General features: G+C 40.0%; 1 protein-coding gene and 1 long non-coding RNA gene across 10 annotated transcripts in view; one reads left to right on the top strand and one right to left on the bottom strand.

Moving 5' to 3' along the window:
* Positions 1-10446, top strand: part of EED (embryonic ectoderm development) — a 34407-nt gene extending 23961 nt beyond the window's left edge. For 6 of the 7 annotated variants that reach the window (XM_047752332.1, XM_047752338.1, XM_047752335.1 and 3 more), the window contains 3 exons: positions 8228-8386; positions 9624-9697; positions 10112-10446. In XM_047752332.1, coding sequence (XP_047608288.1) covers positions 8228-8386; positions 9624-9697; positions 10112-10238 — 360 coding nt within the window. In that variant the 3' untranslated portion in view covers positions 10239-10446. Of the gene's footprint in view, positions 1-8227; positions 8387-9623; positions 9698-10111 lie in introns of those variants that run through there. The other variant, XR_007130702.1, reaches the window with a different exon arrangement.
* LOC125110767 (uncharacterized) overlaps positions 1-25538 on the bottom strand; it is a 44283-nt gene that overhangs the window by 11402 nt on the left and 7343 nt on the right. The window contains exon 3 of one of the 3 annotated variants that reach the window (XR_007130705.1): positions 10685-10736. The exons of 1 other annotated variant lie outside the window; for it this stretch is intronic. This is a non-coding gene — a long non-coding RNA (uncharacterized LOC125110767). Of the gene's footprint in view, positions 1-10684; positions 10737-20728; positions 20942-25538 lie in introns of those variants that run through there. One more of the 3 variants, XR_007130706.1, reaches the window with a different exon arrangement.

Here is a 25538-nt window from a genome sequence, read left to right on the forward strand (position 1 = left end):
CCAGTTTGTCTTTTCATCCTCTTAACAGGGTCTTTTGCAGAGCAAATATTTTTAATTTTGATAAAGTTTTGTTAATTTACTACTTTTTAAAAAAAGTGTTGGACTTCCCTGGTGGCCTAGTGGTTAAGGATTTGGCCTTGTCACTGCTGTGGTGCAGATTCAACCCCTGGCCCAGGAACTTCCACATGTTCAGAGTGCAGCCAAAAAAAAAAAAAAAAGTGTTATTTTATGGATCATGCTTTTGATATTGTGTTTAAATGCTCTTCACTGAGCCCTAAACCCTAAAGAGTTTTCTCCTGTTTCCTTCAGAAATTTTTATGATGTCGTTTTATATTAAATTTACAGTCCATTTAAAATGAATTTTTGGGAGTTCCCATTGTGGCACAGGAGAAACAATCCAACTGGTGTCCTTGAGGATGCGGGTTCAATTCTGGCCTCACTCAGTGGGTCGGGGATCTGGCATTGCCATGAGCTGTGTAGGTCGCAGATGTGGCTCGGATCCCACTGTGGTTGTGGCTGTGGCGTTAAGCCAGCAGCTGTAGCTCTAATTCCACCCCTAACCTGGGAACTTCCATATGTCCTTGGGTGCAGCCCTATCAATCAGTCAGTCAATCAATCAATAAAATGAGTTTTTGCATGAGGTTTAGGTACAGAGTTCTTTTTTTGCCTGTAGTTATCCAGTTGTTCCAGCACCATTTATTGAAAGCCTATCTCTCCTCCTTTAAATTACTTTTAACACTTTTTTTCAAAATTGTTTGGCAATACTTGTATGAGGCCGTTTCTGGTTTTTCCATTCTGTTCCGTCTACCAGTACCACATACACAGGTTTGATTACTCTACGTCTATACTAAGTCTTAGAGGTGGTAGAGTGATTTCTTTCACTTAAAGTTATTTCAGCTACTCTTGTTCCTTTCCTTTTCCATATAAATTATAGAATAACCTTGCTTACATTTACTAAAAATCTTGCTGGGATTTTTTGGGGCGGGGAGGGAAGACTTTGGGATTGTGTTAAACCTAAAAATCAGTTTGTTGGGAAATTAATCTCTTTGTTTAGTCTTCCAATCCTTGAATATGGTATGTCTCTCCATTTATTTAGACCTTATTTGATTTTTTATTGTCAGCATTTTATAGTCTTTAGCATATAAGTCCTATATTTACTTGGTTAGATTTATACCTGTTTTGTTTTTTTTTTGAGTGATTATAATTGGTATATCTGATTTCCATTTCTTTGTGTTCATTGCTAATATTGATTTTTACATATTGATCTTGAATTCTTCCGTCTATTTGAATTGCTTATAGTTCAGGAACGTTTTTTGTTAGTTATTTGAGGTTTTCTATATAGACCATCATTTCATCTGCAAATAAAAACAGTTTTTATATCTTCCTTTCTGATCTGAATGTTTTTATTTCCTTTTCTTATCTTATTACAATAGCAAGCTTCCAGTCCTATGCTGAATAGCAGTATTAAGACCAGACATCGTAGACCTGTTTCTGATGTTAAAAGGGGAAAGAATTCAGTCTTTCACAATTATGTATATCAGCTGTATGTTTTTTGTAGATGATCCCTATCAAGTTGAGAGCTGTCCCTTTCCTATTTTTTCAGAGTTTTAGTATGAATACGTGTTAAATTTTGTCATACTTTTTCTGCATTGACTGATATAATGATTAGTTTTTCTTTTTTAGATTTTTTTTTTTTTTTTTTGCTTTTTAGGGCAGCACCCAAGGCATATGGAGGTTCCAAGTGCTGGCCTACACCACAGCCACAGCAATGCTAGGTCCAAGCCACATCTGCAGCCTACACCACAGCTCATGGCAATGCCAAATCCTTGACCCACTGATCAAAGCCAGGGATTAAACTGGCAACCTACTGGTTCCTAGTCAGATTCATTTCCACTGTGCCATGGCAAGAACTCCATAGCTTGCTAATGTAGTGAGTTGCACTGGTTGTTCTGAAATATTTATCACTGGAATAAGTTTACTTGATCATGGTATGATTCTTTTTATACATTGCTGAATTTTATTTGCTAATATTTTGTTAAAGATTTTTATGTGTATTAATGAGGTATGATACTGGTCTGAAGTTTTCCTATTTGTATTGCCTTGTCTGGTTGTAGCATCAATAATACTGGCCTCTAGGCCTTTTTTTTTTTTTTTTTTTGTCTTTTTAGGGCCACACCCGTGGCATACGGAGGTTCCCAGACTAGGGGTCTAATTTAGCTATAACGGCTGGCCTACACCACAGCCACAGCAATGCCAGATCCAAGCCGCATCTGTGAACTACACCACAGCTCACGGCAACGCTGGATCCTTAACCCAGTGAGCGAGGCCAGGAATTGAGCCCAAAACCTCGAGGTTCCTAGTCGGATTCGTTAACCACTGAGCCACAACAGGAACTCCATAGGCCTATAAATTTTTGAAAAGGAGTTTAAAAATTACAGATTTAATTTCCTTAAAAGTGAAAAGGTCATTCAGATGAATTGGGTGAGTTGTAGTAGTTTGTGCTATTTGGGAATTGGTCCACTCCATCTAATACTTTGTGGAGAGTTGTTTGTAGTATTTTCTTATTATCCTTTTGGTATCTGTAAGGTCTCTAGTGATAGCCCCTGTTTCATTCCTAAAATTAGTAATTTATGTCTTCTTTTGTCAGTCTTGTAAAGGGTTTATCTTTTTTTTTTTTTTTTCTTTTTCGGCTGCCCCTTAGCATATGGAGTTCCTGGGCCAGGGATCAGATCCGAACTGCAGTTTCTACCTATGTCTCAGCTGTGGCAACACCAAATCCTTAACCTGCTGTGCTGGGCTGGGGATCAAACCTGTGTCCCAGTGCTGCGAAGATGCTGCCAATCCCGTTGCACCACTTCAGGAACTCCTCTGTCAATTTTTAAAAATCTCCTCTCTTTCTTCTTTCATTTAGTTTGTGAATGAATTTTGCTCTTCTGTTTACTGATTTCTTAAGGTGGGAGCTTAGATTACTGAGTTGAGATTTTTTCTAATGTAAACATTTGGTGGTGTAAATTTCCCTGTCAGCACTGCTTTAGCTTAACAGAATTTTTGATATGAAGTGTGTTATTTAGTTTCTAGGTGTTGGGGGATTTTGTTATCTTTCTCTTACTAATTCCAGTTTGATTCCATTTTGGTCAGAACGTACTCTTCTTTATGATTTTGAGTCTTACGCTTTTGAGATTTGTTTTTTGACCCTACTTTGGGTATGTTCCATGGGAGCTTGAAAAGAATGTGTATTTCTGCTGTTGGGTGGAGTGTTACGTAAATGTTAGCTCCTATTAGTTGATGGTGTGTTGGTTGAGTTCTTCTTTATTTCCTGTCTACTTGTTTTATTTATTATTGAGATATGCTGAGTCTCCAGCTATAATTGTAGATTTTTCCCTTTCTCCTTTTAGTTACCTGACTTTTTGTGGCTGTGTTGGTTAGTGTATACCCATTTGGTATTGCTATGTTTTGGTGGCTTGACCATTTTTATCATTATGTTAAGATCTGTCTTTATCTTTGGTAATTTTATTTTGCTTTGATGTCTCCTTTATTTGATAGTAGTATAGCCATTCCCACTTTCCTTTAATTAATGTTTGCATGATTGCAAGGTTTTTCAAACCTTTTACCTTTAATCTACCTGTATTGTTATATCTGAAGTGAATTCCCTACGGACAGCATATGGTTGCGTCATATTTTTTTAATTCACTTTGCCAAAGTGTCTTTTAATTGGTATATTCAGACCTTATATTTGTATTTGAGCCTTATCAATTAATGTGTTACATTAAGTATATGTGTAATTTTTCATTTTTTCCCTTTCTTTGGGTTTTTCCCCCTAACTTCCTATAGGTTATAAGAACATACTTTAGAACTCCATTTGATTTGTCTGTAATATTTTTGAGTATATTTCTTTGTATTGCTTTTTGGGTATTTGCTGTAGATGTTAGTATTATATATGATATATATGTGATCAGTCACATCAACATTTTACCACTTCAAGTGAAGTATAGGAAGCTTACTTCCCACTTTGCCCTCCACTTAAAATTGTCTTAAATATTCCCTTTACAAATGAGAACTTCATCAAATAGTATTACAAATTTTGCTTTTAAACAATTTAAAAACGCAGGAGGAAAGGAGAATGTTGTGTTACCTCACTTTGCTTTTTCCATTGTTCATTCTTCCTTTCTGATAGTCCAAGAGTCCATTTAATATCATTTCCTTTCTATTTGTAAAACTTCCTGTAGCCATTCTTTTAAAGTAGGTCTGCTGGTGACAGACTCTTAGTTGTTCTTAGTCTGGGGATGTCTTCATTTCCCCTTCATTCCTTAAGTGTATATTCACTGAATATAGGATTTTTTTTTTGTCTTTTTTTGCCATTTCTTGGGTCGCTCCCGCAACATATGGAGGTTCCCAGGCTAGGGGTCGGATAGGAGCTGTGGCTGCCAGCCTACGCCAGAGCCACAGCAACGCAGGATCCGAGCCATGTTTGCAACTACACCACAGCTCACGACAACGCCGGATCCTTAACCCACTGAGCAAGGCCAGGGATCGAACCCACAACCTTGCAGTTCCTAGTCGGATTCGTTAACCACTGCGCCACAACGGGAACTCCTGAATACAGGATTTTTTGTTGACATTTGTTTTCTTTAAAGTTTGAACAATGTTGTTAACCCCCTCTGTCTGGTCTTTGTCATTTCTCATGAGACATCTACCATCATTGGAGTTGGCTCTTCCCCAATAGGTGAAGGGTTCTTGCTGTCTTAACTGCTTTCAGGATTTTTTTTTTTTTTAAGTTTTTAGTTTCCAGAAGTTTGATTATGATGTGCTTGATATGGATTTATCATTTTGAGGTTCACTTGCCTTCTTGAATCTTTAGTAGGTTTATCTTTCGGGGGTATAATTTATCCCAAATTTGGGAACTTTTCAGCCATTATTCAAGTTATTTAGCCTCACTTTCTTACCCACCCCCCCCCTTTTAGGGACGCTAATGATATGAATATTTTATATATATATATATTTTTTTTTTTGGTCCCTGAGACTTTATCATTTATTAAATCTGTTTACTTTTATTTAAATTCGGTAATTTCTACATTCTAACTTTATTTTTATTTATTTATTTATTTGCTTTTTAGGGCTGCACCCTCGGCATATGGAGGTTCTCAGGCTAGGATGTCTAATCAGAGCTACAGCTGCTGGCCTACGCCACAGCCACAGCAACACAGGATCCACGCCACATCTGCAACCTACACCACAGCTCACGGCAACGCCAGATCCTTAACCCACTGAACGAGGCCCGGGATCGAACCTGAAACTTCATGTTTCCTAGTCAGATTGGTTTCCACTGCGCCATGACAGGAACTCCCTCTACGTTCTAACTTTAAATTTACTGCTTCATCTCTTCTGTTGTTGAGCCCTTTGGTTTTTTTATTTTGGTTATAAGTTTTTTTAGTTCTGAAATTTCCATGTAATTCTTAACTTTTATTTCTTTGCTGAGACTTTGTTTTAAATGTGTTTTAAATTAATCATTGAAGCATTTTTATGATGTCTGTTTTAAAATCCTTGTTAGGAAGTTCCCTGGTGGCTCAATAGGTTAAGGATCCAGTGCTGTCACTCTGTGGCACAGGATTGATCCCTGGCCTAGGAATTTCCACATGCCGCAGGCCTGGGGGGAAAAAATCCTTGTCATATAGTTCTAACATCTGTGCCATCTTAGTGGTAGTATCTCTTGATTATCTTTTCTCATTAAAGTTGAGATTTTTATATTTCATGGTATAACAAAGTGAATTTTGATTGAGATAGATATTTTGTGTACTGTTGCAAAACTCTGGATCTTATTTAGAGCTCTTATAGCAGGCTGCCTCTGATAAATTTTCACCTGGGGAAGGGGTGTGCTTCTTTATGGTTGGCAGGTGGTATGAGTAAGTCCAGTTTCCCCACTTGATTGACTTGGTGATGCTATCTCATGACTACTGAGGTGAGAGTTCAGGCTTTTCACTGGGCCTCAGGTGACACCACCCTCACTGGGAGGAACTGGGAGGCCTCATTACTACTCCCCACAGGGTCCCCACTTATAACTGAGAGTGATGGGTGGTTGTAAATAAACATCCTGACTCTCTGCTAGGCCTCCTCTAATACCACTCCAGCTGGAGAGAAGGAGGAGTCACCTCATAGTGAGGGGTAGGGAGGAGTCAGGGTGTTAGGTGCTTGAAGTATTTACTTAGTTACCACCTGAGAAGGGATCCCCACTGGGACTTTGCTAGGTCATGTGTGGGTGGATCCAAAGTGTTTCCTGTGCTATTAAGTGTTTATCTGAAAATTTATTCTTATGCTAAGTTGCCATTTTCCGGATCCTCTGCAGAAAGTAGGCCTTTGTTGGGGCTTCTTCTGGTCTTCACTTGTTAGCATTGTTGAGTTGCCACCTTCTGTAGGTAGGTAGCATCCAGTCTGGGATACATAAAGGATGCAGAAGAAAATGAAGGAATTCAGCGTCCTTCTTTTCCCAGGGTCCCTAAACCAGTCTGCCTCCTCTCCACCCTTCAGATTTTTAAGCTGTGCTTGGTAAGATAAATAGGGGGAAATACTCAATTTGTTTTAGAAGCAGAAGTAAAAAGGCAGTAACTCTAATATTTCTGCTCTTAGAACTTAATTAGATTTCAGAAAGGAAAGGATTTCTGCCTTTCTGATGGGAGGTTAAACTGGATATTGGTGGTCTCAAATCTGGCTCTGCCTCAGAACTGTCGGGAGGATGTTATAAAAGTAGTGTCCTAGGCTTCATTCTCAGAGGTTCTAAATCTGGCACAAGGACCTGAGAATTTGTAATTTAAAGAAAAAGAACTCCAGATGATTTGCAAGTATAGCCATCCATTAATTAGTGTGGGTAAATTTTTTTTACCTCCCTATGTTTTAGTTCTCCATGGGGGGACTCTACTCATTCAGAATCCTTTACCAGTATCGTCAGTAAGAAGCACTTGAAGAACCATTTTACAATTCTGCTGCCTTGGCCTCCCCTCTCAAAGATTCTGACTTAATAGGGTTGAGGCCAACGTGTGTTTTTAAGGAAAGGTCTACAGGCTATTAATCAAATTGTGCACTTGAGTTAAGAGTCATCAGACTAGGTGATAGCTAGGGTACTTAGAGTAAAGAACTTGCATAGCAGATCTATAGACCTGGGATGTCATACAATCTAAAAAAGACAGAGAAGAAAAAAAGCACATTCAGGTCAGGTTTACTCCCTGACCTCCCAGTGGCCCTGCTGAAAACTGTTTAAATGCCAGAGAACCCCACAGAGCTACCACATATGGTTGCGTAGGCTGTGTCCTGTAAAATTCCAAGAGGCACTCTTCATGTACACCAGAATTTCTCCATCCTACCCCTATTGAGGTTGGGCCAGAGAATTATTTTTTTGTGGGAGGAACTGTTCTGTGTATTTTAAGGTGTTCAGCATCTCTGGCCTCTGTTGACTAGAAGGCAGAGACATTGCCAAATATTCCTTAATCTATACAGTGATATAAATAGTGCCCTCTGTTTTGCATTTTTCCCCATTGTATTTTTTACCACTTGATGCTTAAGTGGAATACATGTAAAGGTTCAGTGTTGCAGGATAGTGAAGGTGTAACTCAGCTATTTCAATCCCATCCCTTTATCAGTTTCTTGACATTGAACCACTGCTTTTATTGCCTTCTATATAATTCCATCTCTAAGGCCCTTTCTAGGCATTCATTAGCTTTCCTATGTTTGTTGAGCATCTACCATGTAGTGGAGACACCAGGAATGAAGGATTAATAGTTAACCAGATAAGAGGAACCACAGAAGGGGGGAAGGGAGTTAGAAGTGGAATTGGGAAAGATGAAACGAGTGAAATAAGCAGGGGCCATGTTGAAGAGCTGTGTATTCTAATGCAATGTTTATAATTTTACCTTTACTATAAAACACTTCAAGTCTCTGGATGCTAAAGTATCCAGAACTCAGTCTGGTGTGGTTTGGGAAAGAAATTGTGATGTCAAAAATAAATATTCCAAACAGTGTAATGCTTTTATTATTAAAATCTGTTGGTAATTAGACCTCTTGTTCAACACTGACTTTGTGAATATACATGATCGTATATCACTGTACTCAGTAGATGGATAACCAGGTTCTAAAAGCTGTCAATTCTAAAATGATGTAGAGAAAAAGCTTTGTTTTTTATGTTTAAAATTCAGTTCTCCAAGTAACAATTCTTTTTTTCCCATTTCTCTCTTTTTTAAAGTCTTGTGAAAATGCCATTGTGTGCTGGAAACCTGGCAAAATGGAAGATGATATAGATAAAATTAAACCCAGTGAGTCTAATGTGACTATTCTTGGGCGATTTGATTACAGCCAGTGTGACATTTGGTACATGAGGTTTTCTATGGATTTCTGGCAAAAGGTAGCAATATGTTTTATGTTTTGAAATTATTTGATGTAAAACCATGGCAGTTTTAATTTTCTCTGTGGTGCATTTGTGTTGTGTTTCCTCAAAGTTTAATCTACCTTTTTTAAAAAAATACTAATTGCTTTGGCCTTTGATGTTATTTTGCTTTTTAGGGCCGCACCCATGGCATATGGAAGTTCCCAGGCCAGGGAATGAATCAGAGGCCTGTGTCACAGCCACAACAACACAGGATCCAAGTGTGTCTGTGACCTACACCACAGCTCACCCCAACGCCAGATCCTTAACCCACTGAGCAAGGCCAGGGATTGAACCCACAGCCTCATGGCTGCTAGTCGGATTCCTTAACCACTGAGCCATGACAGGAACTTCAGCCTTTGATGTTACTTATTCTACCCTTGTGCTCTGCACACCATCCGCAGTGCTTATTATAAATGAAATTGACTAGTGTCAATGGTGACAGGTGTTTATTATCCCTAACATCTATTACTAAGATTTAATGTTTGTTGATTAAAATGTTAATCTTTTTTTTTTTTTTCCTTTCTTTTTAGGGCCACACTGGCAGTATGTGGAGGTTCCCAGGCTAGGGGTCCAATCGGAGCTACAGCTGCTGGCCTATGCCACAGCAATGCCAGATCCAAGCCGTGTCTGTGACCTACACCACAGCTTACGGCAACACCAGATCCCCAACCCACTGAGTGAGGCCAGGGATCGAACCAGCAAACTCATGGTTCCTAGTTGGATTCATTTCTGCTGTGCCACGATGGGAACTGCAGAATGTTAATCTTTTTCTATAGCATTTTCTTAGAAAAACCAACATGGAAGATAGAGACAAGACATTAGTTATCTAATTTCTTGTTTTAAAGAAGTTTGGGTATTAGGATTTTGTGATAACAAATTACTTGGATATTTATTTCTATATAAAAGCTTTGCAGATTTTCTATGGCTTTTACTACAGTTCTTTAAGGCAGCATAAGGAGTACATGCTAATAACATTGTAAATTTTAAAGTTCTTTATAAACTTGTAAAATATCTTAATTTACTCAAGACACTTTTGTGAGGCATCAGTTGCTCTTTTCTCCTTTACAAATCAGAAATATAAGATGCAAAGACACAATCAAGAGCATTGCCATAGGCTGGAGCTGAGGATCTTCTGAAATAACAACATGTCTTAGGATTGCTTGAAACCTTATAGCTTATTTTAATAATTTTTTTAAAAAATGTGTTTATACAGATGCTTGCATTGGGCAATCAAGTTGGTAAACTTTATGTTTGGGATTTAGAAGTAGAAGATCCTCATAAAGCCAAGTAAGTATTTAGAAATTCCTCTTCATAATTTCTGCCTTTTTTCTCCAAAGTGTTAGCTCAGTATAAAGGAAGTAATTGATATGTGCAGTGCCATCCTAAATAATTTGTAACATTTACATTCTTAGAGTATTGTAAAGTATTTCTCTTTTATTCTATAACTGTTTTTCCCAAATACTTTGGTAACACGTTATTTCGCTTTTTTAAATTTAAGTTATGGGGTGCCTTTGGGAGTTAAAGTATACCCCAATTTCATGAAATTTGAGATTGAGCCCTTAGTGAAGTCTATTCTGGTTTCAAATGCTTTTCTATATGACTTGGAGCATCTATTCACTTTCTTATTCATTGTGTTAAGTTAGATACTTGACAGCCTTATGTGTGTATGGTATTTAACCTGTTGTCATGTTTTCTCCGTAGATGTACAACACTGACTCATCATAAATGTGGTGCTGCTATTCGACAAACCAGTTTTAGTAGAGATAGCAGCATTCTTATAGCTGTTTGTGATGATGCCAGTATTTGGCGCTGGGACAGACTTCGATAAAATACTTTTTCCCAATCAAAATCAGTGTGTTTTCTGTGTACATTAGAACTAATGTATCTTGCTAGTAAAGGCACATAGAGCAATTTAGAATTGTCTTTCAGCGTTCAATCAGGCTGAGCTGAATGTAGTGATGTTTACATTGTTTACACTCTTTGTACTGTCTCCTGCTCAGATTCTACTGCTTTTAATAAAAATTTATTTTTGTAAAGCTGTGTTATTTTATTTTCTTTGTTCGTTATGATGAAATGTTGAAAGTAATAAAATTGCACCTTATCTTTTTGCAATGATTATTTTTTGTTTGTTTAACTGAAGAAAGGTAGATAATAAAGTGATTATGTATAAGCTCTAGAACTGAACTGAATTTAAATCTTGGCTCTACCACTAACTGACCTTGGATAAGTAACTTAACATCTTTGTGCCTCAGTTTTCCCCTGTGTAAAACTTACCTCACAGTGTACTTGGTGATTTTGTCCCAAACATAGGGTGATTTGCTTATATCTATGGAAAAGAAACAGTAGCAAGAATAGAATTAAAATATATAAGACCAGAAAAATCCCCAGAGTTAGGACCAAGATGACAAGTGGAGCGTTTATCCTAAAACAAAAGAATGAAGAAGGCCTGAGTGAGTGATCATAAATATAAAGGTAGGAGGTGAAATGAGAGAGGAACAAGGGTAAAATACAAAAAACTCTGTCAAGTTTCTCAATTCATGAACCTTTTTTATAAATCCTCCATACATTTCTGTGAATATACCATTTCTATGAATATACCACTATTTAATAGCTTTTTGGACAGAGTCCTTGCTTCCTATTTTTTGCTGTTATGTGTAATATTTTGATTAATAGCCCAGAACACAAGTTTTTATGTACCTCTCTGATTATTTCCTTAGGCTCATTTGTCAGAAATAGTAAGTGAAAGAGCATTCTTACTAACACTGAACTTGTTCCACCATATATATGTTAGTGCTGCTTCAGTTTTGTTTTTCATTCCTGTAAATATCTTTGTAGATCAGAGGTCAGAAAACTTGTGTGTTAACAGCCAGACAGTAAATATTTCAGGCCAGTGAGCCATAGTCTCCATCATACCACTCAGCTCTGCTGCTATAGCGTGAAAGTAGCCATAGACATTATTTAAATGAATGTGTTCCAGCAAACCTGATTATAAAAACAGGCAGTGGGCCATACTGGGCCTACAAGCCACAGTTTTTTAACCCTTGCCATGGATGTTCGCTATTAAAACAAGGAACCTTTAAGGAGGCCTCTAAGATTGCTAAAAATTTAGCTTAACCAAATAGCTCACAATCCAAGATCACGAGATAGAAAATGAAATAAGCTGCTATGACAGTTCAAACAATGCACAATATACTGAGACCACCAAGGGTTTCAGAATGTTCAAAGAATATGAAAGAAACATTTTAAAACTGCATTCTCCATGTACTCACTCTTCCCTTATTTTCCCTCAACTGTCACCTAATAGACCGCATGATTTTCTTAACTCGGTTTGTTGTGTTTTCTCCCACTGGGAATATAGGCTTTCTGAGAGTTGGAATTTTTTTTCCTTTTTCATTTCGCTGGTATAACCCTGGTACTAAGAACAGTGGCTTGCACTTGGTAGGTGCTCAGTAAATCTCAGTAAATATTTGTTGAATGAATGTAATGCTTAAATAAAAGATGCAGTCACAAAAATGAGCAAGCAGTAAGACACTCCCAAGATGAACTGGGGTGGTGGGGGGTGGGCACTGAAAAAGGAAAAAATAAGAGAATTTTTAGATATGAACAATGGGATTGTTGAAGTAAACTTGGTGGGATAGAGTCAGTTATACAAAGCTTGAATAGAGATTATTAAGAGGCTACTTAGACTGCATACATAGAGAACCAGGACAGTGGGGCATGTGTGGAGTTAATGACTACATAGAGGGTAAAATGGAAGGATCTAATGATACATCTCATTGGAGGTCGAGAAAAAAATGAAGGATAGACAATATTGAAAGTAATTACTTTCCTTGTTTCCATGGTATCTAAGTGCCATATGATAGAGCAAGGAAAGTTGGTGGTTCTGGCATCTTCCGTACCATCAGTCATGTCTCCTCCTACTTCTATTGCAGTCATAGCCACAAATGTGCCATCTGCTTCTGTCTCTACAAAGCCCAGAACTTTACCCCAATCCATATCCATATCTTGAGAAAAAGCCTCCACAGTTTATTTCAAGCTGGACAAGTGGCCAACTCATGCAGTATTCCTCTTGTAGCCTTTTTGTGGTGAGGCCAGGGGCTCACCAGAACAGCAAGTTTTTCCAGGGCCCTCTACAGCATAATTTGAAGGATGATAATATGCAGTAGTCCCTGTGTGGTTTTGTTTCTTGAACAATGGGATCCACAAGTTGGCATTCCTACACTATGGATCTGCCCCAGGACCTGATGCTTGATCCAAAGCCCCTCTTCCAGCCATTTGCCACAGGCATTCCAGTGTTACAAGGAGCCACAAGTTCTCCACTTAATTCTACATCATGGGCCCATTTTCTTCCTGGATTATAACTGGATAGTGAGGGAAGATGCACACTTAGCTCACCTGGACCTCCAACCCAAAAGGGAACAAAAAGCCTGATCATTGGGGGTTTAAGCACAGAGACAACTGTCTGTGCAGGCCAAGATTATGCCCCAAAGGAGCCAATGCTATGACACAGGCGAGGGTAAGGGACACAGGATTTTTTTGTCTATGGAAATCTGAACAAAGTCTTCCTGGAGCCCTTGTGCTTCATGGGCCTCACACATTCAGCTTTTGGAAAGAAATATGCAATAATTAAGGAGCTACTGGATGTTATTGGTCCTGTCTATAGTCCTGAAGGCAGGGTCAGCTTAATTTGCAGGACCTAGTGCAAAATGAAAAGGCAAGCCTCTTGTTTAAAAAGGAGGAAAAAGGTAAGTAGTGAAATATAGAGGTTTTTCTCTTCTTCCTATGGTTTCTTTCTCAATTTGTTTGTTGTTGTTTGCTTTTTTAGGGCCACACCGGTGCATATGGAAGTTCCCGGGCTAGGGGTTGAATCAGAGCTGTAGTTGCCAGCTACACCACAGCCACAGCAACACCAGATGCATCTGCAACCTATACCACAGCTGACGGCAACACGGGATCCTTAACCCACTGAGTGAGGCCAGGGATCAAACCCAAGTCCTTGTGGGGACTAGTTGTGTTCGTTATTGCTGAGCCACAACAGGAACTCCTCAATTTGTGTTTTTAAATGTGCTTTTTAATGCCACTGTAAGTAAGGTTAAAATATTGTGTTATGCACATGAATCTTCCCATTCATCTTCATATTGTATAGCGACAGTTTTCCATGCAAACATACAAGTATTTAACTCCTATTTGGAGTCACTGAAATTACATACTTGGTACTTTGTAGCTCCTACATTCATGTGTATTTAGTTCTTAACCAGTATGATGGGAATGCTTGGTATCACGCATTTGCATTCTACATTTGACTTACTGATACAGAAGGACAAACTAAAGAGAAAATTAACTATTGATAGCCCTACCTTTACCTTTTCTTCTGTGTCATAATCTTCAATGAAAGTGGTTGGTTAATACAAGGAAGGGACATAAGAAAGAATAGGATTCCTTGGCTGTTTTGAGTTTCTTAAAATGTGAGGTCTTTGTTCAAACCAAGTTCTGGTTCAAACTGAAAGCACAGCCTCGGGCTGTCAGCACCCTGTCTACTCAGCTGTAGATGAAACATGCTTACTTTGCACTGACTCTGAGTCTTACTGAACTCCACACATTACGAGTCCAATGGAATCTTTGCTCATAGGGAATCACAAATGCCATATGTGAACAAAGAGGCAGAGAACAGCAGACATGCATACTGCATGTACCCTCTATTCGCACCACGTTGCGTTGTGCCATCAGACTTCAAAATCCAAGTTCAAAGATGATTAAGAATGTCAAGATGGGGTAGCAGAGCATTAAACCAAGCGTGGAGTCTTTCTGAGCTCAATACCCTGCACTGCTGCACAGGTCACACACCCATGAAGCTGACCCTGCCTGGGGCCGGCCTAAAGTCCTGTGCCTCACTTTTCCCAGCAGCTCCATCTGGAACTGACATCTCTGCTGATAGGTTCTCATTTCTAAACTATTTAGTCCTGTTACCAATCTCTTTCTGAATCTATCTTGATGTCTTTGGTCCATTTAAGTAAAATGAATACAACAGTTCTCCCCCTCTCCCCACATTTGCCCCCCAAAGAAATAATTTAGTGTTTGTTTCAGAAATAGGGGAGAATCAGAGCTGCACCTGCTGGACTATGCCACAGCCACAGCAATGCCAGATCCAAGCAGTGTCTGTGACCTATACCACAGCTTGTGGCAACACCGGATCCTTAACCCACCGAGCGAGACCAGGGATTAAATCTACATCCTCATGGATCCTAGTTGGATTTGTTATAACTAAGCCACAACAGGACCTCCTAGGACAGTCATTTTTAAAAAAAAAATTTTAAATGAAACCCACAGTAAGAAATAGACTATATATATTAGATTCCAATCACACAGACATATACATAACAAACAAAAAGTTCCATGGAACAATACATGATGTATTCTAAAATGCTCTACTTGTTTTTTGTGGGTTTTTTTTTTTTTGGTAATTTCAGTTGTGACAAATTAAATTGATTTCACACCCCAATAACGGATCTCAACCTGCACTTTGAAACACACTGATCTAGAGGAAATGAGTCTAGACAGCTTTTACTGAGGAGACTGAGAGCAGGACCCACACTGTCAAGAATAAAAACATAAGTAAAAAAAAAATACTACATGGTCTCTTTAACCACAGAACATATCTGTAAGACTGTAAAGTGTGTAACTTCCCCTGCTTTAATTTATTACCTGTGGGTTTTCCCCTGTTGCGTTTTGTAGAAAATAACTATCGTTTTGGAATTGAGGTGGTGTATTTCTGAAAAGATTCTTGGTATTTTGTGGTTATTTTCTGACTCAGAGTAAGACTTCCAATGAATAAAACAGACTCATTTCACCTTCCTTGCTTCAGTTACCCCAGGCTGATGTGAAATGTAAAAAGTTGGGTGATTTCTGTTATATTCTGTGTAATGAGTGAGGGAATATGTATCTGTGATTGGTTTTACTTCTAAAACCATTTAATCATGGGTTTTCAGAAAATCATTGCTTGTGAGAAATATATAGCACTGTATTGGCCACTGATTTATTTTGTTAAATGCCAAATCACTTTTTAAACTGCTAAAACTGCGTAAAAAATACTTGGTTTCTCTTTCTCAAAGACTGATTGCAAGTCAAGGTTTGGCCCCAGTTCTTGAGCAGCAACCTATGTCACCACATTTGTTTCCCTCAAATCCCTGAATAAAGCTGGTCATGACAGTGTTTGCAACACTTGAAAGTCAAAACCCTCTGTGAAGGGCTCTCCAAAATAATAATTTCTTATCTTTGCCTTAAAATGTGAGCTCCTAATAGACAGGAACCACTTATTTATAACTTTAATTGGCCAGGTGTGCCAAGCATTGCCTTAATTAGGTCCCTATATAAACCTCTGCCATGCAGTGGTTCCCGAACGCAGGTCTGTGCAGAGTGCGTGCACCAGAATCTTTAGAGAGTATAGGACAGATCTCTGAGTCCCGACCTGAGAGATTCAAATTCAGGATTTTTTAAAAAGTTCACCCAGATGGTTCTGATGCAGAATATCATTTGGGGGATGGACAGTCTTAACCCAGACCCTCATAACTTTCCACAGTCATTTGGAACTTTCCCACTGTAGCTAACTGGTACCTCTCAAACTTATGTTCAAGGCTACTGATGGGAGTGGTGGAGAATTGCTAATAGTTCTGCTGTCTGTTGGGTTCCCTCTGTGTCAGAGATTTAGCATTATTTCTGTACCAGGACTCATATTGGGGCCTGATTCCTGCCAGGACACCCCTCTTTCTGGGGTCTTTCTCTTGAGTCTTCTGGGCCACAATAAAGATCAGGACATCCGTGAGAGACAGATGCAAACAGACCAGAACTTGGTGGGGACTCTTCAAGGCCCCACATACACTGCAGTCTCTCTTTCTTCCTGGCCAACATCCCTCACTTGGCCAGTGTCCTTTCTCTTTCCTTCCGGTGGCCTTGCCAGGTGTGGGCATGGGCTTCCCAGAGGTCAAGCTTTATTCTGCATTCACACTGTAGGGGCTCAGTTAAATGTCCTCTGGAAAGAATCTCTACCTTTCTGTGTTACTGCCTCTTTTGCACTTCCCTTCATTATACGGCTTGTTGAAGCTCTCATTTTAGCATCCCCACTGAAATGCATACAATGTTGTGTTCTTCTGTATTATGAAGCTGGTGCCAGAGGAGGAGCTCTTGAAACATAGAAGCCTTTCCTTATTTTCTGAATCTCAGTGTTTAACACATTGGCTCATAGGAGGCATTCAATCAAACGAATGAATGAAAAACAAGCTAAAAAGTCTTTGTTTAAATGAATTTCTGATGGGAAAAAGACAGTATGGACTAACACACATACACACACACACACACTGAAAAGAAAGATGGAACACCACTAAGCCGACTCCCTTAGGTAAAGCTGTTTTGGGAAGAGAAAGATTCATGCCTTATTGGCCTTGACATTCTTAACCCCTAGCACAGACAGTGCCTGGATTCTTATATTTTCCTTAGCAGTGTTTTCCAAATTTTAACATACATCAGAATCATCTCGAAGGTTTGTTAAATCACACATTGCTGTGCCCACCCCCAGGGTGTCTGATTCAGTAGGTTTGGGGTGGGGCCAGAGAATCTGCATTTTTAACAGTTCATGTGTCTTTTGATGCTGCTAGCCCAGGGACCACACTTTGAGAACCCCTGAATTTTCAATAGTAGTAGCTCTACTATTAGTTGAGTCCTAACCATTTTATTCCCCACCATGTACTGTGCTAAGTTCCTTATATAAGTTATTTTATTTACCATTCGACAACCTCATGAAGTAAAAGTATTTTTTCCATTTTACAGATGAAAAATCTGAGTACTAAATTTGTTTGGACTTTTTGTTGTTGTTTTGCCTTTTAGGGCCGCACCTGAGGCATATGGAAGTTCCCAGGCTAGGGGTCGAATTGGAGCTACAGCTGCTGGCCTACACCACAGCCACAGCAACGTGGGATCCAAGCCTTGTCTGCAGCCTACACCGAAGCTCACGGTAATGCCGGATCCTTGAGTGAGGCCATGGATTGAACCCATGTCCACATGGATACTAGTTGGGTTCATTACTGCTGGGCCACAACAGGGACTCCCTCAAGTTAAGTATCTTGTCTAGTGTCGTAAGTGGCAGGGCTCAGATCTGAAGTAATTTCTGAGTTTTGTTTGTTGGTTTGGCCACACTTGTGGCATGTGGAAGTTCCTGGCCCAGGGATCAAACCCATGCCACAGGAGTGACTTCCGAGCCGCTCCGGCGTCAATGTTGGGTACTTAACCCACTGTTTAAGAACTGATTTCTAATTTTAGGCTCCATGTTTACAACCATGGTGACACACAATATAATTTGTGTCTTAAGTGAGTATCTGATGATGTGCAAGCCAGTAACTTCTTAGGTGAATGCCCAATCACATCTACCCCCGGACAGCCACTAAATGCCAGTTCTATGAGAACACGAGGCCTGATCACCCTTATTCCTTGCTTTATCTCTAGAGCCTAGAATCAAGCTCTCACATAGTAAGTGCACAATAAATGGATAATTGCTTTAAAAAGAAACAGTGCATATTTAAAGTATGTAGTTTTGGCAAAAAAATAAAATTTCTGAATGAAGCAGGAATATGTTCACATGTACAGACTGAGTGTTCATATTCTTGAATTGGGCTGGTGGGTATTTATTTCACTCTGGCTTAAGACCTCTGGCCTAGCAAAGCTCCAATATACATGAGATTATACAGGTCAGTGTTTCTCAGAGTGTGGTTCCTGGACCAGTAGCATCGGCGTCACTTTGCACTTTGCCTAAGGGCTGCCAGACTTATAAAATACAGGACGCCAAATTAAATCTGAACTTCAGATAAACAACGAATAATGCAATGCTTGTGACATACATATAATTAAAATTATTCAGCATTTATCTGAAATTCACATTTAAGACATATGGTTTATTTGGCAACCCTAACTTGTTAGAAATTAAAATTCTCAGCCCTACCCCAGACCTACTGAATCAAAAACTCAGGTGAGGCCTAGTTGTCAGTGTTTTAACATACTGTACAGGTGATTCTGACAAACCTTAAAGTTTGAAAACCACTGCCTTAGCAGTGCTTTGTTTACCAGATCTGGCCAGCTGTCTGTTCTTAATAAAGTTTTTAGGGCAAAGCCACATCCTTTCTTTCACTTAATTCTCTTATGTATATATTTGTTTCTTTCCCTCTTGGAATTTATATTCTAGTTGTGGGTTGTTGTGTTCATTACATCTTCAGCTACAATGAACAATGAAGCCACCTCAAACTAACTTAAACAATAAAGGGATATATTATCTTGCCTAACAAGAAGTACAGAGGTAAAGAAGTCACCAAGGCTGGTTTGTTCCACAATTATTGCCTTGTAAAGGGCATGACAGCAGAGACCTTATGGCTTAGAAAGCTCCAAACATTTACTTTATGGCCTTTTACAGAAAACATTTGCTTGACCCTGACCTAAAGAAAACACTCTCTGATGACAGAAGCATGTTCTCAGCTTCCACTAAGAGATCCTAGAAACTGGGACAGGACAGATGCTGAGGTTCTGAATCTGGAAAAGCCCCCCAAAGGAACTGCTATGGTTTTTACCTCCTAAGCGAGGAAGATGGAGAGAAAAGCAGCAGAGAAGCTGATGAACCAAGAAAGGAGAGCACCTAGCACCCAGAACACCTGTTTGTGTGCACCCTCTGCTGGAGAGTTGGCAGAATTCTGTAACATAAGACACTTGTTCAACAAACATGTAGAGAAGATCTATTGGTACTGGGGAACAAAGAGTACGCTTCTTCAAGGGCTTACAGTCATGGAATTTTCCAGGGTAGGGGTTGAATTGGAGCTGTAGCTGCCAGCCTACACCACAGCCATGCCAGATCCAAGCCACATCTGCCATCTACACCACAGCTCACAGCAACTCCGGATCATTAACCCACTGAGCTAGGCCAGGGATCAAACCCATACTAGTCGGGTTCCTTACTGCTAAGGCACGACGAGAACTCCCTTAATTAGATCTTTATACTATCTAGTCAAATGTCAATTGCAAACATATTAATGACTAATGATATACTTTCATTCATTAAATAACTATGAAATGCTTGCTAGGGGGTGGATGCTGGCTTGACACTGGAGATACAGTGGCAAACAAAACAGCCATGTTCTCTGCCTTTTGGAGCTTATATTCTAGTGATGATTGTGCTAACTGTAACATCAGCTGCAAGTAACAACAAAGGCAATTTAAATTGGCTTAGGCAATAAGGAAATATATTTATTTTACTTCAGCTGCACCTCCTGCATATGGAAGTTCCCAGGTTAGGGACTTAATCCAATCTGCAGCTGCACCCTATGCTACACCTGTGGCAACACTGAATCCTTAACCCACCGCACCAGGCTGGGGATCAAACCTGTGCCACCACAAAGACAATCTTTTTTTTTTTGTCTTTTGTCTTTTTAGGGCTGCATCTGAAGCACATGGAGGTTCCCAGGCTAGGGGTCTAATTGGAGCTGTTGCTGCCAGCCTACACCAGAGCCACAGCAACACCAGATCCACAGCAACACCAGATCCGAGCTGACTCTGCGATTTACACCACAGCTCATGGCAACGCCAGATCCTTAACCCACTGAGTGAGGCCAGGGATCAAACCCACAACCTCATGGTTCCTAGTCTGATTCGTTTCCGCTGCGCCCTGATGGGAACTCCTACAGAGACAATCTTAACCCACCACGCCACAGTGTGAACTCCTGGAAATATATTATTTCGCATATCCATAAGTACAGAAATAGGGTAGGCTTCAGGGCTGGTTGGTTCAATAGCAAAAGACATTAATAAAGACAAGTTGCTTTCATCTCTTTGCTCTGCCTTCCTGATTGTGCTGGCTTTCTGCTCAGGTTGTTTCAAGATGAGTGCTTCAACTCGAGGTGTCACAGGTGTCACTTTCAGATGTGTCAAGAGAGAAAGGAATCTTCTTTTCGTGTTATTTTCTTACCACCAAGTAATCTTTCTCAGAAGCCAGCAGGAGGCTTCGTCTCAGGTGTCTCAGGTGTCAGTGACCAGAAATGGGTTATGGGACTGATCCTAAACCAACCACTGCCAAGAGAATGGAAATCTGTTGATTAGATTAAGCAGGGTCTTATTCTTGGGCTCTTGAATCTCATGGAGGACCCTGAACAAAACTGGGGTTCTTTTAACAATGAAGAAGCGGGGAAATGGATGTTAAATGGTTAACTATCAGCATTTGTTATAGGGAAGGAAAATTCATAAATAAAAAGTAAACACAAATTTGAAAGAACCACACAGAAGTTAGCTTTCAGCTGCATAATAAAGTATCTCAAATGTATTTATCTCATGATTCTGTTTGGGCTGAGCTCAGGTGAGTGGTTCTTCTGGTCTTGACTGGGTTCACGCATGTGTCTGGGAAGCTCCAAGTCAGCTAGGTAGCTCTGCTTCTGGGGTTTGACTGGTCCTGGGCTGAGGCAATGGGGTCAGGTGTCTTTCATCATCCAGCAACGTGTCCTTGGCTTGTTCCTATGGTAGACTGGCAAAGTTTCAAGAATAGAGCAGAGGCTTGCAAATGTTTTTGAGGCTCAGGTGTGCAAATGGCACATCACTCCTGTTGCCTTCTTTTGCTCAAATCAAGTAAGAAGGTCAGGAGGGTAAAGAAACAGGCTACATGTCTTGCAGGGAGAAACTTCAAAGTTACATTGCACGGTCATGGACACAGGGAGGAAGAATTTGTGGGGGGTTTTTTTTCTTCTTTTTTTGGGAGGGGGGTGCTTTTTGCCTTTTCTTGGGTCACTCCTGCAGCATATGGAGGTTCCCATGCTAGGGGTCAAATTGGAGCTGTAGCCACTGGCCTACTCCAGAGCCACAGCAACATGGGATCCGAGCCTCGTCTGCGACCTACACCACAGCTCATGGCAACGCCAGATCCTTAACCCTCTGAGCAAGGCCAGGGATCGAACCCGCAACCTCATGGTTCCTAGTCAGATTTATTAACCACTGCGCCACGATGGGAACTCCAATTTGTGCTATTTTTGCACTCTACCATAGGTGATAAGATGAGTAACTGGGAAAGCCATTCGGATCTCTGTTCAGAAGAGAACAATGATTTGGAAAGTTTCAGATCACCAATATATCTTTCTGAACTGAAATTCTTATACTATATGATTGCTATTGATGGTTTCCTGACAGTATTCGTTTTAGGCATCATAAGTTTGCAGGCTGTGACGCTGTCATTTAAAACAATAATGTTGGAGTTCCCATCATGGCTCAGCAGGTTAAGAACCTGATTAGTGTATCTATGAGGATGTGGGTTTGATCCCCGGCCTCCCTCAGTGGGTTAAGGATCTGGCATTGCTGTGAGCTGTGGTGTAGGTTGCAGACTCAGCTAAGATCCTGCATTGCTGTGGCTGTGGCATAGGCTGGCAGCGGCAGCTCTGATTCACCTCCTAGCTTTCGAACTTTAGGTGTGGCCCTAAAAAGAAAAAAGTTAAAAAAAATACAATATTAAAGAGATACAGGATCATGGAATCTCACTGAAGGGAATTTCAGAGATTATTTAGTCCACTTCTTTTTTTCACTTTTATAAAATTAGATTTTATTATTCATATAATACAGGTATACAGTTTAAAAAGTCAAACAGGGTGAAAAAGCTTCTAAGCAAAAAACAGTAGTTTTCTGCTCATGATCTGTTCCCCAGAAGCAAGCACTTTTAACATTCTTAGCTGTTTCTTCTTGTATTTACCTCATAATTATAAATATTGTGCAACTGTTGTTCTCTTCCTTTGATTCATTCATTAGTTTTGACATATAATGACCACATTAGGCGAGGATTTTAGCTATCCACACTTCCTCTTCCCTTTTTCTTATCTTCTCCTTCTCCTTTTTTTTTTGGCTCGCATCTCCAGTATGTGGAAGTTCCCAGGCCAGGGATCAAACAGTGCCACAATGGTGACCCAAGCCACAGCAGTGACAACATCAGATCCTTAACCCACTGAGCCAACAGGGGACTCCATCTCACATCTTCTTAATGCAGTAAAATAACAATTTCCAGTTAAACCATATTTGGAGTTTTATTAAGATGTTGGTGGTAGGGCTAATAATGCTCTCCCCAAATAGTTAGGTCGTCATTCCTGGCACTTGTGAATATTTCTTTCTAGGGCAAAAGAGATTTGGCCAGTATGATTAAGTTAAGGCTCTTGAGATAGGGAGATTTTAAAATTATTCCTAGTTAGACCTTAAATACAATCACAAATACCCTTATAAGAGGGAGGCAGCGTGATATCTGACATACAGAAGAAGGCAATGTGAGGACTGACGCAGGGTGCAACGCTGTTGATTTTAAAGATGGAAGAAGGGGCCGTAAGTCAAGAATTCAGCTCTAGAATCTGGAAAAGATAAGAAAACAGATTCTCCCGTAAAGCCTCTGGAAGGAATGCAGCCTGATGGCATCTTGTTGGCAGCAGCCAGGTGAAACCGAAGTCTAAAGACTTCTGACCTCAAGAAGTGTAAAAGAATGCGTGCTGTTTTAAAGCCGAATTTGTGGCATTTTGTTACAGCAGCCATGTGGAACCGATAAATGCTTGTAAACATTGTTTCGTGCTAAGTCACTTTATTAAATTTTACTAGCACCGGACTAAACGATGGCCTCTTCAGTTTTAGTTTGAATATCTGACTTAGGCTAAGTCTTCATCTCTCCACCAGCTCCGTGAGGCACCACTCTATAATTTTCCATGTTGTCAGACATGTCAAATAATCTACTCCTTTTTTTTTTTTTTTTTGCTTTTTAGGGCCGTACCCATGACACATGGAGGTTCCCAGGCTAGGGGTCGAATTGGAGCTACAGCTGCCAGCCTACACCACAGCCACAGCAACGAAGGACCCCAGCTGCGCCTGGGACCTACACCCCAGCTCACTGCAACACTGGATCTTTGACCCACTGAGCTAGGTGAGGGCTCGAACCCGAATCCTCATGGATCCTAGTCAGGTTTGTTAACCACTGAGCATGACGGGAATTCTCTATTTTTTCTTTTTTCAATTAAAAAAAAATCCCTCTCAAGGATCCCTGGATTGGTTGCTCTCGGCCTAATGTCCTAGGACTTCTTTTCGCCCTCTCCTTTGAAATTCTCTTTGTCCTTCTTAGTGGAATCTCCTGTGTTCTGAATCTCATGTCATGTCTTCCTCTTCATCGGTTTCCTTGTCCCCTGTTTGGCAGGAGCATATCTAGTAACTTACTGAGAAAAGAATATACGGGAGGTAATTATGGTTGAGACTTTGCAGACCTGAATATATCTTTATTCTGGCCTTTAGTTGAGTGGAATTTTGGCTGGATATTGATTTAATATGAGAAATAATTTACACTCAGAACCTTGAAGGCACATTTCCTTTGTCTTCTAGTACTTAGTGCTGCTACAGAGAGGTCAGTTCACTTTGGCCCCCAATCACTGTATGCAAATTTTTCTTTTAGTTTCATGGAATCTCTATTTAGTCCTGTTCTGAAATTTCATGAAGATTAGCCTTAGTGTGGGTCTTATATTGCTGGGTGGTTAATGAGCTGCTCCTTCCTGGAGACTCACGTCCTTAGGTTCTGGGATTTTAAGAAAAAATAGTATTTCTTTGATAGTTTACTATCCAATGTTTTCTTTATTCTCTCAGGAATTCCCACTAGGTCAAATATTGAACTTTCTTTTTTCTTTTTCTGTCTTTTTAGGGCCACACCCACAGCATGTGGAGGTTCCCAGGCTAGGGGCTGAATTGGACCTACAGCGGCAACGCAGGATCCAAGCCGTGTCTGACCTACACTATAGCTCACAGCAACCCCAGATCCCCAACCCACTGAGCAAGGCCAGGGATCGAACCCATGTCTTCGTGGATATTAGTCGGGCTCATTAACCACTGAGCCACGAACGGGAACTCCCCCAAATATTGAACTTCTTGTATTGATCTTCTGATTTTATTTCTCTCTTGATTTCCATTTCTTTCTTGTCCCTCTCCACCCTGGGAGAGCTCCTTGAGCTTACAACTTTTCTAAAAACTAAAAACTCTCTTTACAACCCTCCTATTTTTAAGTTCCATGGGTTCTTTCTTGTTCTCTGATTTTCCTCTTTTATAGCATTCAATTTTTGTCTCAATCATGCAATCTATTTCTCTCTCTGGATAATACCTATGGGGTTTTATTAGGGTTTTTTTTTGCTTTTGGTATTGTTTCATTTCTACTGAATTGGTCCCCCTGCCCCAACTGCCCCAACTATTTATTTGTCGTGGTCTTTCTCTTTCATGATGGTGTTTTTCCTCAACATCTGTTGATCCTCAGTGGCATGTTCTATTCAAAAGCAAAAAAAAAAAAAAAAAAAAAATGTGGGGAGGGCTTTTTCCTGAGAGGGATGCTCCAGTCTCCTGCCTGGTGAGTATAAGCCTTGATGGCAGTGTTGTGAAGCCAGGAGGGGAAAGACTTCCACATAATCCCTCTGTCCTTACCCTAGGACTAGCCACTTGCTTATAGGTACTTTTTCTTTTCTTTTTATAGTATTGTCAATGGTACTTTTTTTTTTTTTTAAGGGCCATACCTGTAGAATATAGAAGTTCTCAGGCTAGGAGTCAAATCAGAGCCGCAGCTGCCAGCCTCTGCCACAGCCACAGCAATGCGGGATCTAAGCCATGTTTGCAACCTCCACAACTCAGGGATGGCAATGCCAGATCTTTAACCCACTGAGCGAGGCCAGGAATTGAACCTACATCTTCATGGATACTAGTCAGGTACGTAACCCACTGAGCCATAATGGGAACTCCCAAAAGTACGTATTTTAAAAAGTTTTATTGAAATATAATTCACATACCATACATTCATTCATTTAAGATTATAATTCAATAGTTTTTAGTATATTCACAGATATGTGCAAATATCACTAGTGTCAATTTCAGATCATTTTCAACATCTCAAAAAGTCTAGGGGAGTGAGAATAGGGAAACTGTTCAATAGGCATAGAATTTTCGTTTTGTAAGACAAGAAAGTTCTAGAGATCAGTTGCACAAGTTGATACAGTTAATACTACTGTCCTGTACATCTAGAAAATAGTAAGATGGGGAGTTTCCATCGTGGCGCATCCGACTAGGAACCATGAGG

The sequence above is a fragment of the Phacochoerus africanus genome, chromosome 11 (genome assembly GCF_016906955.1).
Source record: "Phacochoerus africanus isolate WHEZ1 chromosome 11, ROS_Pafr_v1, whole genome shotgun sequence".
Taxonomy (NCBI): domain Eukaryota; kingdom Metazoa; phylum Chordata; class Mammalia; order Artiodactyla; family Suidae; genus Phacochoerus; species Phacochoerus africanus.